At 46.7% G+C, this 15,530-nt stretch overlaps 2 protein-coding genes and 2 long non-coding RNA genes across 11 annotated transcripts; 2 read left to right on the forward strand and 2 right to left on the reverse strand.

Annotated features, from left to right (window-relative positions):
• Nucleotides 1–1,256: 1,256 nt before the first annotated feature.
• Nucleotides 1,257–8,212, reverse strand: LOC111935009 (uncharacterized). The gene is made up of 2 exons (XR_002867559.2): nt 4,916–8,212; nt 1,257–4,140 (listed from the first exon to the last, which is right to left on the reverse strand). It is a non-coding gene; the product is annotated as an uncharacterized LOC111935009 (long non-coding RNA).
• Nucleotides 8,213–9,541: 1,329 nt separating this feature from the next.
• Nucleotides 9,542–9,879, reverse strand: LOC147653537 (uncharacterized). 2 transcript variants are annotated; one of them, XR_015286413.1, is made up of 2 exons: nt 9,797–9,879; nt 9,542–9,673 (listed from the first exon to the last, which is right to left on the reverse strand). It is a non-coding gene; the product is annotated as an uncharacterized LOC147653537 (long non-coding RNA). The 2 variants fall into 2 exon arrangements; XR_015286414.1 differs by having other exon boundaries at nt 9,785–9,865.
• On the forward strand, nt 9,667–13,306 carry CBY1 (chibby 1, beta catenin antagonist). 7 transcript variants are annotated; one of them, XM_023935175.2, is made up of 5 exons: nt 9,667–10,248; nt 10,830–10,939; nt 11,610–11,715; nt 11,800–11,918; nt 12,746–13,306. In XM_023935175.2, the coding sequence occupies exons 1-5, from the start codon at nt 9,909–9,911 to the stop codon at nt 12,824–12,826; spliced, it is 756 nt and encodes a 251-aa protein (XP_023790943.2). In that variant the 5' UTR covers nt 9,667–9,908; the 3' UTR covers nt 12,827–13,306. The 7 variants fall into 7 exon arrangements, with proteins under 7 accessions (XP_023790943.2, XP_023790954.1, XP_086743604.1 ...); XM_023935186.2 differs by lacking the exon at nt 9,667–10,248 and adding an exon at nt 10,301–10,409; XM_086887478.1 differs by lacking the exon at nt 9,667–10,248 and adding an exon at nt 10,301–10,356.
• Nucleotides 12,746–15,368, forward strand: TOMM22 (translocase of outer mitochondrial membrane 22). The gene is made up of 4 exons (XM_086887487.1): nt 12,746–13,594; nt 13,694–13,812; nt 14,111–14,228; nt 14,648–15,368. Exons 1-4 carry the CDS (start codon nt 13,484–13,486, stop codon nt 14,720–14,722), a joined length of 423 nt encoding a protein of 140 aa, XP_086743613.1. The 5' UTR covers nt 12,746–13,483; the 3' UTR covers nt 14,723–15,368.
• The last annotated feature ends 162 nt before the right edge of the window (nt 15,369–15,530 follow it).

A 15,530-nucleotide genomic window follows, 5' to 3' on the forward strand; every position in this document is an offset into this window, starting at 1 on the left:
TGGACGAAGGACATTCCTGGGTATCGCTTCAGGAGGAATTCAAGTACATTTGAAAGGAGAGAGGACCTGCTTCAAAAGAAAGGAATCATGTCCTCTCACCCATTTTTCTCAGGAAGACAAAAAGGTTTAAGTGGTGATGGGTAGGGACTTCACTGGCTTAGGGGCAGAATCTGTGAGAAAAACTGACAAAAAAGCAACACTGAAATGTGCAAAGCAACCCCACTTCCACTCTGCCTTTACATGAGCAATTGCCCTAAAGGATTTTATTTTTTTTTTTGGTAATACAGGGTGTATATTGGTGCCAACAAATCAGCTTTGTCAGCAGGAGAGAGAAATAAGTCAATCTATGACATCATGCCCTATCCTTCTCCAAATACTGCATCACCTCTCTAGGGTGAGGTGCTATTTTTAGTCCTCGAGTTTCAAACACACAAAATTGAGACTTCTTCTAAATGCTTTCCTTCTTATCCTTTTCAAGCTTTGCATCTTGGGTGTGGAGGTCTGAAATACTACATATTAGCAGTCCAGATTCCCTGTGCTTAGCACATGTCAGTGAATCCAAAACTTAAGGAAGCTTTTTGCACTATTTAGGCACACACACACACATGCACAAGCAGCTTTGATGTGTTCCAGCTGTCTGGGATTGACAAAAAATACACATCTGTGTGTAACACTCCTGATTCCCGTATGGGGAACGTGTATTATAGCATAGTAAAGGCCTTCACAACAACAAGACTGAAAATTCTTAGTAGAACAAATAGTGTTTAACCTTTTCTTCCCCATTATGTACCTGGAAAAATCACTGGCTTATTTTTTACTTGTTTGGAATTAGAAGATTTGCATGTTTGATGAGGATGGTACTTGCTAGAAGATTTTCCACATCTCAGTTCTTTCAAGAGAAATGAAGGGCAGAAAAAATATCAGTAATTTACTATATTGTTAGGTTTAATGCCTTAATTCATGTATTCCCTTTAAAATGTCTGGCCCATCCCCAAGAAAACACAGCCATCTCTAGGGCAAAATACAGCAGCACTGGTGATAACAGCTCCATGCTGTAGTCATGGGAAAAGGAATAAAAAGCATCCTCTCCTTTTGAAATTGGAGGAGAAATTTCAGGGTCATAGAAGGCATTTGTAGTCTTGCAAAATAGCTATGACACCAGGGAATGTCCTTATCTAGAAAAAAGCAATTGATGGAATTATTCCACAAAGCTCACAGCCAAGTCAGCTGTCTCCAACAGAAACAAGTTTGGAATGTTTCTTCCTTCAAGATTTATTGACTCCATAAACTGCTTTCACAAAATTAACAAATCACAAGACAGTTGTATGTTTCAATCTGCCAGCCTGGATAGAAAATGACACTAGAAAATCACATGGTTACTGTGTTTTTATAAGACAGTTTTATAAGCAAACTAATTTCTCCCAAATTCCACTCCCTGCATAATTCCTTAGTGAAATATGTTTCCCCCTTGCCACTCCATGGTGATAAAGCAGCACCAGTTAAAGGGCTTTTTCTAACACGCTGTAATGGCAATGCCCTGCCTGTGGCAGGAGGAATGTGGCTGGCAGCATGGCAGTATCACTGGATGATACTTAAACATAAGCAAAGACAGCGATTCCTAAAATTAACAAGTGACCTGGATTCCATCAGCATTGCTCTAACAGTGACTATTAAAAGAAAAAATAAACCAAACTCAATTCAGCTTGGTCAAAAGAAGCCAAAGATTTTGCTTCCACTTGTTGACAGAAATGTGGCAGCACAAACTTTCATTACAAAAGTATGTAGAAATCAGCAATTTGAAAACTGAGTAAATTGTGTGTTATGCTGAGAGAAGTCATAGGCAGCATGAGTAAATATAAAAGAAAATGCTTACTACACCTAATTTCAGATTTTAAGGAAAATAGCTTGCTCTCCTCCCAGCTTGTTTTCAAGGGCTCTGGATTTTAACACCTATTCCTTCTAACCCCACCTCCCTTCCCTGCTTCAATGTACAATACAGGAAAATTCACAAAGTGTATAACAATATAGGCATTGTTCTTAACTTTAATTTAAGAGCACTATAATTCAGTTTAGTTCCAAAGCATTTGTAGTGAAATAAATTATTGTCTCTATCAAAAGCAGGTTTTATTATCATCACAGGCTTCTGTATCCGGTTCAGTATTCGCAGCCTCTGATTCAATGCAGCCTGTGTGCATTTACCACTACCATTCCTCCCACTGTTCATACTTTCATCCATGCTGCTTTGCCCAAATATCCTTCCCTTGATTTTTTTTTCCTCCACCCTTACTCTCTTTGCTCCCTGTTCTTAGACCTTTTCCCTTTTTTGGGTGACAAATAAGTATTTTTCCTTTTTCCTAAAACACTAACAGAAAACATGTCCAAAATTCCAGTGGTTTTCTGTTAGACATTTCAAAGTAATTTGTTACTCTCTACCCAGCTGCAGTGGTCATGCATTATACTCCATCATCCAGATTATTCAGGTCTCAAGATATCAAACCAGGAATTAAATCAGGGGCTCATAATTAAACTAAGATTTTAGTGGTGGGCACCTGCAGTTCCCATTGACTGCAAAATAAATGCTTATTACGGAGCGTTTTGGAAAGTGTCACCACTTGCCTAGGTCACAAAATATCAAATTTGGACATTTGTTTTGGATATTGCAATCCCCATTTTTTTACTGGCAGATTATCCTTTTTTGCAGCCCACTGCACAATGGCTTACCTGTCCCAGTTTCTTTACAAGCTTCCTTGTAATCTTGTAATTTCTGGTGTTCTACACCAGGCTTGACATCCTGACATGATCCCTGGCATCAAGTTATCACTACCAGTTGTTTAATCTTGGAACTGAAGTAGCACATTACTTCAACTGTAAATGAATGAATGAATTGTGAGAACAGTCTGTCTGCTGACCCATGAAAACAATTTCCCTTTCTTTCAGAGTGACAAGATCTAAATCTTCAGTCACTCAGATTTTCATTTGCTTTTATTTCCAAAAAGAATCAAATTACATAGATGTGTGAGCTGGGAACTGTTTCTAAATATGACATGCTTTCCCTCCCATTAAAAAGATGAGATTCTTTACCATATTTAAGCACTTGGTGCGTAAGTCAAAGTTAAGTATAATTTTCCCTGTACCACATTCTTCCCTTACTTCTTTTCTAAAGGGAATGTCTGTTGGATCTTGGATCTTGGCTAGTGAGTACCGTAGAGGCAGTGAGTGTTGCCTGGGGAATGATGACCTGCAATAAATAAGAATCCCTGAACAGCAGAAGAAGTGCAAAAGGTGCTTGTGGGCATGTGTTTGAAATTAGGGTGATAGAACATCTGCTGAGGACTTCAAGGAAGTTTTCTGAATGGTTATGGACCAATTTCAGTTTCATGTCATCTGACAAATTGATAAAAAAAAATAAATAAATCCAACAAACCCAAAATTGACAAACTTTTCAGTTTCAGTAACAGGATGAAGAGCATTGAGGAACACATTCAGTGCAGGTAGCTCGGAGTGCAGCTGCAGTGTCAGATGCAGCTTGGGCTCTGGGCTGTGAGAGCCCCAGGCAAGAGGCCAAGAACTGGCACTGACCCTTTGCACAACAGAGGGCACAGGACCTGTGGCACAGCCAGGTGACCGGACACTGAGGCACAGCAGGAGCCGAGGACTCAGCAGGAAGAGCCAGGACTTTGTCACACACAGATTGGGAGGGTATAAAAACCCAGGGCTTTCTTTGGGGTCCCTTCTTGGAGGCACTCAGCTTGAGCTGCTATTTTTTTGTTGCACCATGGTTAAATTATTTTAAGGATCCAGATGTCTGAGACTCTGCTAAGGGAAATCCCAGCTCCAGCCAGTAAGGAAACCTGGTCTGACTCTGGGAGTGTCGGGGGTGGAGAGAGTCAAGCGAGGCACCCTCTGGGTCACTGGAGCTGCGTGCTGAGAAAGGGCTTCAATCCCAGTGTGACTGACAGAGTGGCTTCTGGATGGTCAGACAAGAAAAGTTTCCTTAAGAGCAATGAATACTTTTAATGAAAGCCTGAGCTTCTGTGACACATCCACTTGCTGGCCGCACATATTTGTGAATATATTTTTATCTTGCATTCCTACCAGTCTTACCAGTCTTCTCTGAACTGCTTGTCATCTTGAAGGAATCTGAGGAAGGAAAGCAGAATGAAAAACACTGTTCCTAAGTTTAGAATCCAAGACTTAGTTTATGTTTTATTTTCAGTTTATGCAGAGAGAGAGCACCCGCCATTATGGCTCATCTTGCTTGGGCATTTAATGCAAATTCAAAATTTATACTTTCACGGTTTGCTTTCCCGTGTGAACCAATGAACTTTAGTGCTGCTGAACACACTTAACACTGTGCAGCTACTTGTAAGACAGTTGTTGACCAACCAAGATCATCTTCTGCCTGGTCATGATATGTCTCATATTTGCATCCCTTTCTACCCTAGAGAACACCACAGAATTAGGACAGGAAACCAAAACCAACCAGATGTCCCATTTATTGCTGTAAATACTACTGTACTTGGCTTTCACAGGTCTCATAGGAATGGGTTCTAAATTGACATCCTGGAGTAGTGCAGACCATTTGTGAGCTGTCATCTGCATTCCTCAAAAGCCTGAAAAGCAACATCATCTGCATATGAGCTGGCAGCAGATACCCAAAAGGACTTTCTGGGCCACACTGTCCATTGTCATGTTGTTTCAGACTCCACATCATCTAAAAGACCATGTTAATTCCAATTTTTGCATTTGATAAGAGGTCATCCACAGGCATACCTTTCTAACACAGAGAATTAGTGTAGAGTAAAACCTATAGATCAAGGCATCCTGGGGGGGAAAAAGACCACCCAGGTTGGATAAAAAATTCTTATTTTGATTATCAGGGAGTCTAAGGAGGGGGCCTAGGGAGAATGCTTACCTCAGTGTTCTTATGACTCTCCCTTTGGTGACAGCAGTATGTTCATCTTTCTGGTTCCAATTGGGAATAGTCCCAGTTAGTGTAGCTTCTTGGAGATGATAGTGTGCCTAAATGAAGGTATAGAAGGAATGGTGAAAGAACATGGAAGAGGAAAGAATACTTAGCACTTCTCTCCCACCTTCATCGCATGCTATACACACTGAGCTTCACAGAAGCTCATGATACACAAGTGTGTTTGTTTATACAGGCAAAGCACAGGTGATGCTCTTCTGAGGCCTCAGATGAAATCACCTTGGAAGGAAATTTAGAATGCAGGCCCTGTTTGCTCTCCCTTATACACAACACAGAAGTGCAGTTCAAAGGTCAAACATCTTGTCTCCAGCAGCTGCCTGTGGTGAAGGGTCATAACAGCACCAACCCATACAGAGAGATGCCTGAGACCTTTCCCCTGGTATTTCTTTTACCCAAATCTCCTCATCAGGAACATGCAGACTAGAGGCTTAAGTTTCATCATTTCCTGGAAAGGACATCTTAAGTGAGCCATGGAAACAGACGACTGTGAAAGTAAGAGACAAGGAAAAGGATGAAATACAGATGTGGAAGCAAGCAAAGAATAGCCAAGTAATAGGAACAGAGTGAAATAAAGCTTAACTCAAGCTTTCACTGCTATGTGGACTGCACATGTTCTCTGAACCTTTGGTCTCCCAGTCACCAAGGACAGCCTTGTGGCAAATTCTGCCAGGAAGCAGTGGATGCTCTCCAGAACATGTGAGTGGCTCAACTGCCTGCGTATTTGTGTAAACTCTTTCAAGTGAACAGTGTGGCCAGAATAGTGAGCAATGATTGGAAAACTTCCTCAGAGGCCTGGGAACTTTTCCTATTTCATGCATGGCTTCATTTACACTTTTTCTGCTTCTTGGAGCAGAAGATACGTGTTTTTCACATTAGTACATATTAGAGAGGCCAAAGTACACAAATGTAAACATGTTGTATGTATGTGTGAATTCAGGGAAGGAGGGTAAGAACTGAGTTTGAAAGACAAAGAGTAGCTCAGTTTGCAGCTGAGGGTAACTTACAGCTTGCAGAAGCTGCTTTTCCTGACAGAAGCAAAACTGTTCTCACCTATCATCCATTCTGAAACTGCATTGCAAAGCTGTGTCTTGGACTCATCAGCACTGAAACATGACAGTGGGAAATAAGCGCAGAAGCAGCTATACAAGGCTTGACTCAGCAGTGAAGAGAAAAATAAATAGGGTTTAAGGAAAAAAGAATAACAACTTTATATACTTTTTAGTCAAGAGATCATGTACACAGTGTTCTTTTGAATAACAAAGTCTACATTTCAGCCAAAGTAATGACTGCAGCTTTGAAAAGCCAGTAGGGAAGAAGTACATGATTTGCTAAAAAATAAAGATAAAAACATTTCTCCTTCCTCCTTTCCTTAAAGGTCTGGTTAGCAAAATAGAACAATCAGAAAGAGTGTTAGTGCAGATATTTAGAACTTTTAGGACACTATAAAAGCCAGCTGTGAAAAGTGAAAGAGAATGAAGAGCCTGTGGATAAGTAACTAAAAGGGAGAAGGCAGAGACAAAGTAAGTGAAGGCATGCTTGTTGGGTGACAGAGGGCACATATGAGGGATGAGAAATATAACCTGTGCTTTACTGCATTTTATTATTTATTTAGGTTACTAAGATCCATCCAGAAGACAGAGGCATGAACTTTTCTGGCTATCACTCAGCTATTCAGTGAAGGGTACCACCTGTGACAGACACTCCATTATCTCCAAAAGTCATGTGTATCCATGATAGTTGGACATTAGGGTACTTGCAATAATTAAAGATGCCTGCACAGTACTCTGAAAATCTCAATTTATAGGAAATTATAACAGAATACTCTTGTACGGATGAGTTTCTCCACTTCTTTTCACTCTCCTTGTGTTTTCTTTGCCTAGCTATAAGCCCTGGAATGAGGGCCTCCTGGTGGTGGAAACTGTGACAGTCAATCTGGAGGAAAGCACATTCCTTTTACAAAGCAGTGAAACGGCTGTTCTTTTATCTCTTGAATTAGCTGTAATGAAACAAAGAAACAGAGAGAGAAAAAGAAGTGCCGGCTTTGTCAGCAAAATATAGGGGAAGTATTTAATATTTAGGATTCTAAAAGAAGGGACATCATTAACTGCACAGCACTGAGGCATAAAGAATTACCTCACTGCTGAAAATTTTAATTGGGCAAGGAATTAATTTCAAAATGCAAAAGAAAGTTTTAGTTTATAGGTTTTAAACTCAGTCTCATTTAGCCCACCAGGTGTTACGTTATAACATTATAGGTGGCATTATAAAGCCACTAGGTTTTATACAGCCTTACCTATAGGTAGGTAACAATCAGGCAGTGTAGCAATTTTCACTACAATAACTAAAATAAATGCTCTATTTGACGTCCAAGTGAGCCTAGAGTAAGTCTACTGAATTCACCAGTCAATGGGGTTTCCCTTTAATTATTGATATAACAGAGAACAATAATAATCCTGTAGTGTATATGAAAAAAAGCAAGAGAAACACTATGGAGTTAAAAGCAGCTCTGAGAACATCTAAGCTATAGATTCTCTATCACTTTTGAGCCAAAAAAGCTGAAGAAGATGCTCCAAATTAGGCTACCAAGAACAGCTTGGGTCTATTCCAAAATTTCCACACTGCCATGTGCTACAGCCCTATCTTCATCCTGTCAATCTCTCAGCCTTCCATCAGTATTCTCAAAAATGTCTTCCTGGGAAAATAGGCAGCTTCCCTACACAAAGACTGTAACATAAAGGTTCTTCACCATCGGGGTGAAGAATGGGCTTTTGCAGTTTCTAAGTGATCTCTGTAGTTATTGTCCTGGGAGAAAGAGTGTGTGCTAGGTGTTCTTTTCCCCACAGAGTGACAGGAACAGAAGGATGCATACTACTACACCATAATGCTTTTAACATAGTTGAAAATCATGTGTCAAACCATATATATAAATACATATATGTATGTATTTGCCATATACTGAGAGACAATGCTAGAAACAGCAACAGTCCATTCTTGTCTCGGTATCTACCTGATGTAGGTGGAGAAACAATGATGAAAAGCTGCTGCCAAAATACCTTAGGAGACTGGTGCAGTGGGGAAATCCCACAGCATTTTTCAAGGAAATGGAGTCTGGCGAGAAATTAAATTGTGTCAAACCATGAAGAAGAAGAAAGATTTCTGAAGCAAATCACAGCAGAAATCAAGACACTCAGCCTCCTTCTTTTAATCTCCAGGGGAAGCTTTCTGAACTCTTGTTGACAAACCCTTCCAACTATGAGACCATTCACACAGGTATTATCCACTGTGGGCACAGCAACCGAGCACAGAAGGAAGCATTCATCTCATTTGCCAAGGTGGTGGGGATGGGCTGCCTGGCTTTTTCCAAGTCTCTGCTTCACAGAAAGAGGCAGTAAGAGAATCATTCTGAGACCCCAGATGTATGAGACAGTTGGGTTTTACAATAATTACAGTGTATTTCTACAATACTCATCCTGCTCAGCACAAGGAGAACTCAAGTAATAACTGTGCTGAAACATACAGGTTTCTTCTAGGAAGGTGAACACTACTGAAAAAAACACCCCAACCAAACTGAGCTCAGTCCCTCACTACCCTGTATGGTCTTTGGCTCTTATAAGCACCCAGGTGTGCTGACTTTATTTTCTCATTTCAAAACTGTAATTCTACATGCTCTCAGCTTTTCTTCCGAAGTCCTTGCCCTCATTTATCTGGACCTTCCTTTCATCTTTCTTACCCAATATATGCACACCCATGTGGGTATTAAATGGTGATAGAAGCCACAACTACTTCACAAAGATGTTGCTCTGAACAGTGAGTTTTTATTCTACTTTTAAGGGTGTTGACTTTCCCCCCCACACACATCCCATTACAATCACTTCTCTTATTGCAAGAATCACTGCTTTCCAGTGCACAGACTCTGGTATACTGAGTCAGAAGGCAACTGTTTTTATAGCATGTGTCCTGTAAGAACCAGATGTTGCTTAACTGGACTACCAAAAGATACTGCAGCACCAGAGGTTTTTCTTGTCTCAAGTCACTGGGTTTAACTGTGTTATTTCTCCAATTCTTATTCCAAGTGAGCAATTTTCTGGTTCACTTAAGGCAGGGTGCCAATTAAGCACTCTGGGAATGAAAGACTGTTAGATAATTTTTTTTCTTCTTCTTCCCTGGAGTACTAATACATCTACAAACCAAATCAAAATGTTGGTGATTCTCTTCTTTTCTTCTCCTTTTGTCTGCCTGCCCCCTGATTTTTTTTTCTTTTTTCTTTTTCTTTATTGTTCCCTTTTAACTAAAGTCAGCATCTTAGTATCTCATTAATCCAAAATTTTTCAGAAAAGCCCCAGGAAGTCCTTAACATAAGCTTTTTTAACAATGAAGCAAGTAACTTCAGATCGCTATTCTAACATATTGGAGAATTATTTTATAGCTTAGGAGCGGCATTTTGCCTCTGTAACATAAAAAGTGCTGCCGATATGTGTTACATACCCGTACCATTCATTCAAAATATCCAAACCAGCTACCACTGCTACCTCCCATGGAATACAAGCCGGCAAGTAACACAATGAATCTAAATTTATTCCATCATGTGCTGAAAGGGAGGACTTTGCAATGTGCACAGGAAATCGGGATGCCGGCACTGCTTCAAAGGAAGGCGTGTGAGGAGCTGCTGCTGTGGAGTCACCGTCCCTGGAGGTGTTAGAGACAAGACTGGACACGGCACTTAGTGTCACGGCCACGTTCACACGATGGTGGTCGGGGCAAAGACAGGACTTGAAGGCCTCAGGGATCTCTTCCAACCTGATTCCGTACCATTCTTCTCTCTACAGCTCCTCACCCATCAACCCCTGAGCCAGTGCAGTCCAGGACGCCTGACCTCCTCCACTTCTCCCCCGTTCCCAAGCAAGGAAGGGCTCTCTGCCTAATGGCGTTTAGCTATTTAACTGAAAAAAATAAACGAAAAATCCCCACCAAAGCCATTTTTAACAACTCTTCCAGACGATTCGAGCAATTTTGGGCAGCTGTTAAGGAAAGCGCGGTCAGCACCGCACCAATTCGACGCAGCCCGACCCTGAGCGGAGCCCGACCCGCAAGCCCGCTGCCCGGCACTCCGCCCCCGTCTCCCTCCGGCACAGGAGGCGGAGCGGAGCCGCGGATCCCGTCGCCCCGGCAACGCGGCGGCCGCAAACCGCTCCCGGGACACGCGGCGGATCCCACCGGCGGCGGACGGCGAGCGCCGGGAGCGGGCGCGTCCCGACGGAGAGGTGCGGCCCCCCCCCGGGAATTAAGGCGCAGTTCGATGGAACAGCCCGGCCCAACCGCCCCCGCACCGCGGGGCTGGCCCTACCACCGCGGCGCGGGGGGGATGGGGGGTGAGGGGCATTCTTCATCGGCTCCGCTCTTGCCGAGCCCGCTGCTTTCGCCAGTGAGGTGCCGGGAGGGAAAACAGGACAAAGGAGCATGCCGGTGGTGTCCCGTGCGGGGAATAGCGCCCCGTGGGGCTCCCCTTGCAGCTCCTCGGCGTGCCCGTGGGCTGATACAGCCCGTACCCCCGAGGTGCCGGGCCGCGCGGTGCTGGGGGTACCGGCCGGAGGCGGGGAGGGCCGGGGCGGGTGTGACACCTGCTGTCCCCAGCCTGGCTCGGTCACGTGGAGGTGGAGGTGCGAGGGACGTGCCCGTGCACCGAGGGCCGGTGCTGCCTGGTGGCAGTGGCGGGGAGGCGGCCAGGACTCGCCCCCCAGATCGCCATCTTGGCGTGAGAGCTGGGGCGCTCTGCCTGGGGGAGAACGGCCACCTTGTCACATCGCTGCTCTGGGCCCACAGCCTCCTGTTGCTTCTCCTTCAGGAGCCTTCCGTAAGCCTGAGGAGCAGCGTGCGATGCCTCTCTTTGGGAACTCCTTCAGCCCGAAGAGGACCCCACCCAGGAAATGGGCCTCGCTGTCCAACCTGCACCTGGTGAGTCCCAGCACCTGGGGTTTGCTGCCTTGGTGGCAGGGGTGGGTGGCTCCTGCTGTGAGTGCCGTAATCCTTACAAGAGCTCCCAGCTGCTTCTGGGGCAGGAACAAGTTCTTCACCCAGAGGGCGATTGGGCTCTGGAACAGACTTCCCAGGACAGTGGTCACAGCCCCAAGCCGGACAGTTCAGGACGTGTTTGGACAGTACTCCCAGGCGTGGTGCAACTCTTGGGAATGGTCCTGTGCAGGGCCAGGAGCTGGACTCAATGATCCTTGTGGGTTCTTTCCAACTTAGTATATTCTATTATTCCAACTGTGCTGCTTTCTTCCTGCAGTGCAGCACCTTTCCTGATCACTGGTGACTATACATGGAGCTAGAAATGGAATAGCCCAGAGAAGAATCATCACCCCACCTGCAGTCCAGAACTATGTCACTGAAAACTTCTCACCAGTGGTCTCCAAGTGCAGGGAGATGAGCGTGGGGGTGGGAGAAAGTGCAGGGATGGCAGTGAGAGGAGCCAGTCCTCTATTGCAGCAGTATATCATCCAATTAGGGTTCCAGGGCCATTTGGACCAGCATCTTCCACTGGAATGCCAGTCACTAAGAAATTAGAAAGCAGGGGGTGGCTCTGGAATTCTGTGAAACTCTGAGTGTGATATTATCCCTGCAGCTGGATAGATCCACCCGTGAGGTTGAGCTGGGCCTGGAATACGGCACCCCCACAATGAACCTTGCTGGCCAGAGCCTGAAGTTCGAAAATGGCCACTGGGTTTCAGGTAGAGTACAGCTCAGCTTGCTCTGGTCTGAAGTAACCATGGTTGGCTGACAATCTGTATTTTGACCTCCTTCTTTCCTCCAAGAATCAGGAACCTTTGTGGGGGGGGATCGCAGGGAGCTGCAGCGCTTGCGCAAACGAAACCAGCAGCTAGAGGAAGAAAACAACCTACTTCGGCTGAAAGTGGACATTCTGCTGGACATGGTGAGCCTTTGCCCAACTCCTGCCTGCCCGTAGCAGTGGGAATGCCTGAGCAAAGGGTGCTGGGTCCCCTGAAGAAGGCCGCTCTCACTGCAGCCCACTTTCTGCTTTACTCTGCTGTGCAACCCAGGTATAATGGCAAAGTGACTGTGGGAGTAAAGCCTGATCCCCTCTGTGGAAAAAGGGGAAGGTTCCCCCCCACATCAGAGTTTGTTGCAACCACTGTGACTGAGGAGAGAGAAGCCCAGGCAATGCCATGTCTCCTGTTTCCCTTTCCGCACAGAATATAGCATTCTTCTTGCCACTCTGTCCTCTGCCCTAACTATGAAACTGAGTTACAGCCACTATTTCTGGTCACAGAAGATTAAAGCTTCCATCTGCTGTCATGAGGGGTGTGACATCTATCCTATGTGTAAAACTCTGGATGACAGAATTTCCAGTAAATATACCAAAATTCAACCTTACCCAGAGATCTCAGCTCTCATGCTTAAAATCTGGAGAGACATTCAGTGAAATAGAAACACACATCTATTCTCAGTTAATAAGGGATTTAGCTTTTATGTCACTCTAAACAAAGATTTTCTTTCCTTACTCTTCACATGTTTTAAAGCTGGAAAATGGCTTTTGTGGCTGGAACACTTAGCAGAAGTGCTAGCTGCTTTCTGGGTTTTCCAGGTGATCTCAGTGAAGCATGACATGGCAGCTTCTCCCTTGCTCAACAGAAACAAATTCCTTCCTGCAGGACCTGGCTTGTGGCTGTAAATCTGTGTGCTGTGAAGTTGGAAAAGCCTCACAAGCTTTTAACTCCTGTTGTTTGCTGTGCATTCCAGCTCTCTGAGACCACTGCTGAGTCCCACCTCATGGAGAAGGAGCTGGAGGAGCTGAAGCAGCACAGCCGGAGGAAGAAGTGAACAAGAGGTGGCCAGGCTGGTTCTAGGTCTTGGCGCACAGGATGCTGGGGCTGGCTTAGGCCTCCCAGCCATGTTGGTACTGTGTGGAGGTACTTGGTTTCACGGGACCAGGAGTGCCGAGATGCCTCCAGCGTTGTGTGGTGCCGTGGGTACTGCTAATGGCTGATTTGGCACCACAGCGCTGTTAATTAACACGATTTTCCTCAGAGCACTTTACCTTGCTACATTTCCTCACCGCAGCCCAGCACAGGTACCCTCTTCTCTAAGGCAGCCGGACAAGAGGCGGTGGAGAAGACCCATCTCCATGAGGGCTCCTCCTCGCCTTCCCCACGTACAGAAGCGGGGAGACCTCTGCCTGCTCCCCTTGGGGAGCCCGCGGGTGATTGTACAAACCTCACCGTCTGCCTTGGGCGAGCAGGATGCTGGAGTTGCTCGTTCGCGAGAGTTTTTCATATTTTACATAAAACCTTGCAATTAAAACCCGGTTCTGAGGGTGTTTGTGACGCGTCGTGCTGTGCTGCCGGGGCCGGGACGGGGTGCGGCCGATGCTCTTCCGGGCCGCCAGGGGGCGCTGTCTCGCCCGGGCTGGGTGGCGGGAGGGCCGCCGCGCTTCCGGCGGCGCTCTGGCCGCCGCTCCTTCCGTCCTGTGTGGTGGCGATGGCGGCCGCGGCGTCCCTGTCCCCGGAGGAGCTGCTGCCCAAGGGCGGCGCGGGCAAGGCCGAGGAGCTGGAGGACGAGCTCGAGGAGGAGGAAGAGGACGACGAGGAGGTATCAGGGCAGGCGGCGGGGAAGGCCGGGCGGGCGCGGTGACCCCGCGGGGCGCGCAGGGCCGTGCGGCGGGGCCTGACATGGTGGTGCCGCCCGCAGCTGGACGAGACGCTGGCGGAGCGGCTGTGGGGACTCACGGAGATGTTCCCCGAGAGCGTTCGGTCGGCCGCCGGGGCTACGTTCGACCTGTCGCTGACGGTAGCGCAGAAGATGTACAGGTGAGGGGGCGGCGGGCCGGGCCGGAGCTCCTCGGAGCGGGCCCAGCGGGCAGAGCGGGAGCGCGGGGCGGCTCCGCCGGTTTTCGCGGAGGCTTTGGCCGCTGGTAGCGCAGTGCGGAGCCTGCGGGGAGCGGAAGAACCGCGGCTTTTGTTTAAGGGCGGCTTCTAAGGGCGGGGATAAAGGGACACTCCGGAGTCCGGGGTTGGATTTGGAGGCAGGTTTATGGTTGAGGCACGGAAGGGAAACGCGGGATTGTGCCAATGAGAACTGATTTCTAGGTTTCTTTCTCCTTGGTAGATTCTCTAGGGCAGCCCTGTGGATTGGGACCACCTCTTTCATGATTCTGGTTCTTCCTGTCGTCTTTGAAACCGAAAAACTGCAGATGGAGCAACAGCAGCAGCTGCAGCAGCGACAGGTGAGGCAGGAAGGCTCAACCCTTTGTCCCGGCCCTGCAGAGTTGGCTGGAAGTGCCTGCCCCTCCTGCTGTGAGCACCTGCTGGGGGAACCTGGGGAGAGGGGTGCAGACAGTTGTACACTGTGGCCTCACTCACCCCACCAGATTCTCTGGCTGGATGTTCTAATCATACAATGCTGCTGATTCCCAGCAAAAATAGTGTCAGGCTGGAGGCAATCCCTGGCAACCACAACCTGGCTTTCACCAGTGGAAATATGCTGTGAGCGGCTAATGGGAGCTGTGGTTGGGCACTGACCTTAGCTGCTGTAGCAGGAGTGGGACTGGTGCTGCAAAGGACCACCAATACCTTTGGGAGGAGGGACAGCATGGCAAGGTGTCTTGTGTCCTTGATACTCCTTAACCAATTGTTTTCTTTCTAGATCCTCCTTGGACCCAACACAGGGCTCTCAGGGGGAATGCCAGGGGCCCTGCCTCCGCTATCTGGAAAAATCTAATTTGCGGAAACTGAGTTGGATTCATATCAAGTGGGAAGACCTTGCGATTATGATATATTGAACTGTTGATTTGTTGGGCCAGGGCATTTTTTGTTTTTATTTTTGGTTCTCCTTTGGGACATTGACCTGTTCATAACAAGGGAGGGGAAGCCCCCCTCTGGACCTGATGATGGCTCCTGTCTGCATCCCCCTCTCCTTTAGAAATCATGAGTATTTCCTTTTATTCAATCACTATGCCATAACCAGTTACAGACTTGGATCGGGGGAGCTCCTCTGCCAGCTTCTTGCTCCCACAGAACACCCTGGGGCACAGGTCAGGCTTTGAAAAGCAGCAGTCAGACACAACAAATGCTTTCGTGCCTGATTTGGAGCTGAAGGACAGTGGTGGCAGAAGAGTGACTTTCCCAGCAGAGGAAGGAGGGGTGCAATCAGTACCCCATGGAAAATACTCTTTGGGAAGATGCGTCTGCAGAAACACTTTCACTGCAGCTGTGTGTGTGTGAGAACCGAGGGAGCAGCAGGCCAGGTTTGAGACGATCACATCCACGCAGATTCTCTGCCTCATAAAGTAGAACAGACATCAGCTGCGTATTTTTTTGTATGGAATATTAAATAAATCCAACCTGAGCAGTGTGGTTTTAATAGATGTCCTTGAGGGAGGCTCAGTTCTTTCAGAGCTGCTGGGGGATTTCTGGGTAGGGATCTCTCCATTTCATGCACAGTGTGGAAGGGACCAACGTGGTTTTGTCACCTTCAGAGGGGTGGGGAAGCCTTGCATGGCTTCAGGGAATTCTCCAGGAGGTGATCT

The sequence above is a fragment of the Cyanistes caeruleus genome, chromosome 4, assembly GCF_971803275.1.
Source record: "Cyanistes caeruleus chromosome 4, bCyaCae1.hap1.1, whole genome shotgun sequence".
NCBI classification, from domain to species: domain Eukaryota; kingdom Metazoa; phylum Chordata; class Aves; order Passeriformes; family Paridae; genus Cyanistes; species Cyanistes caeruleus.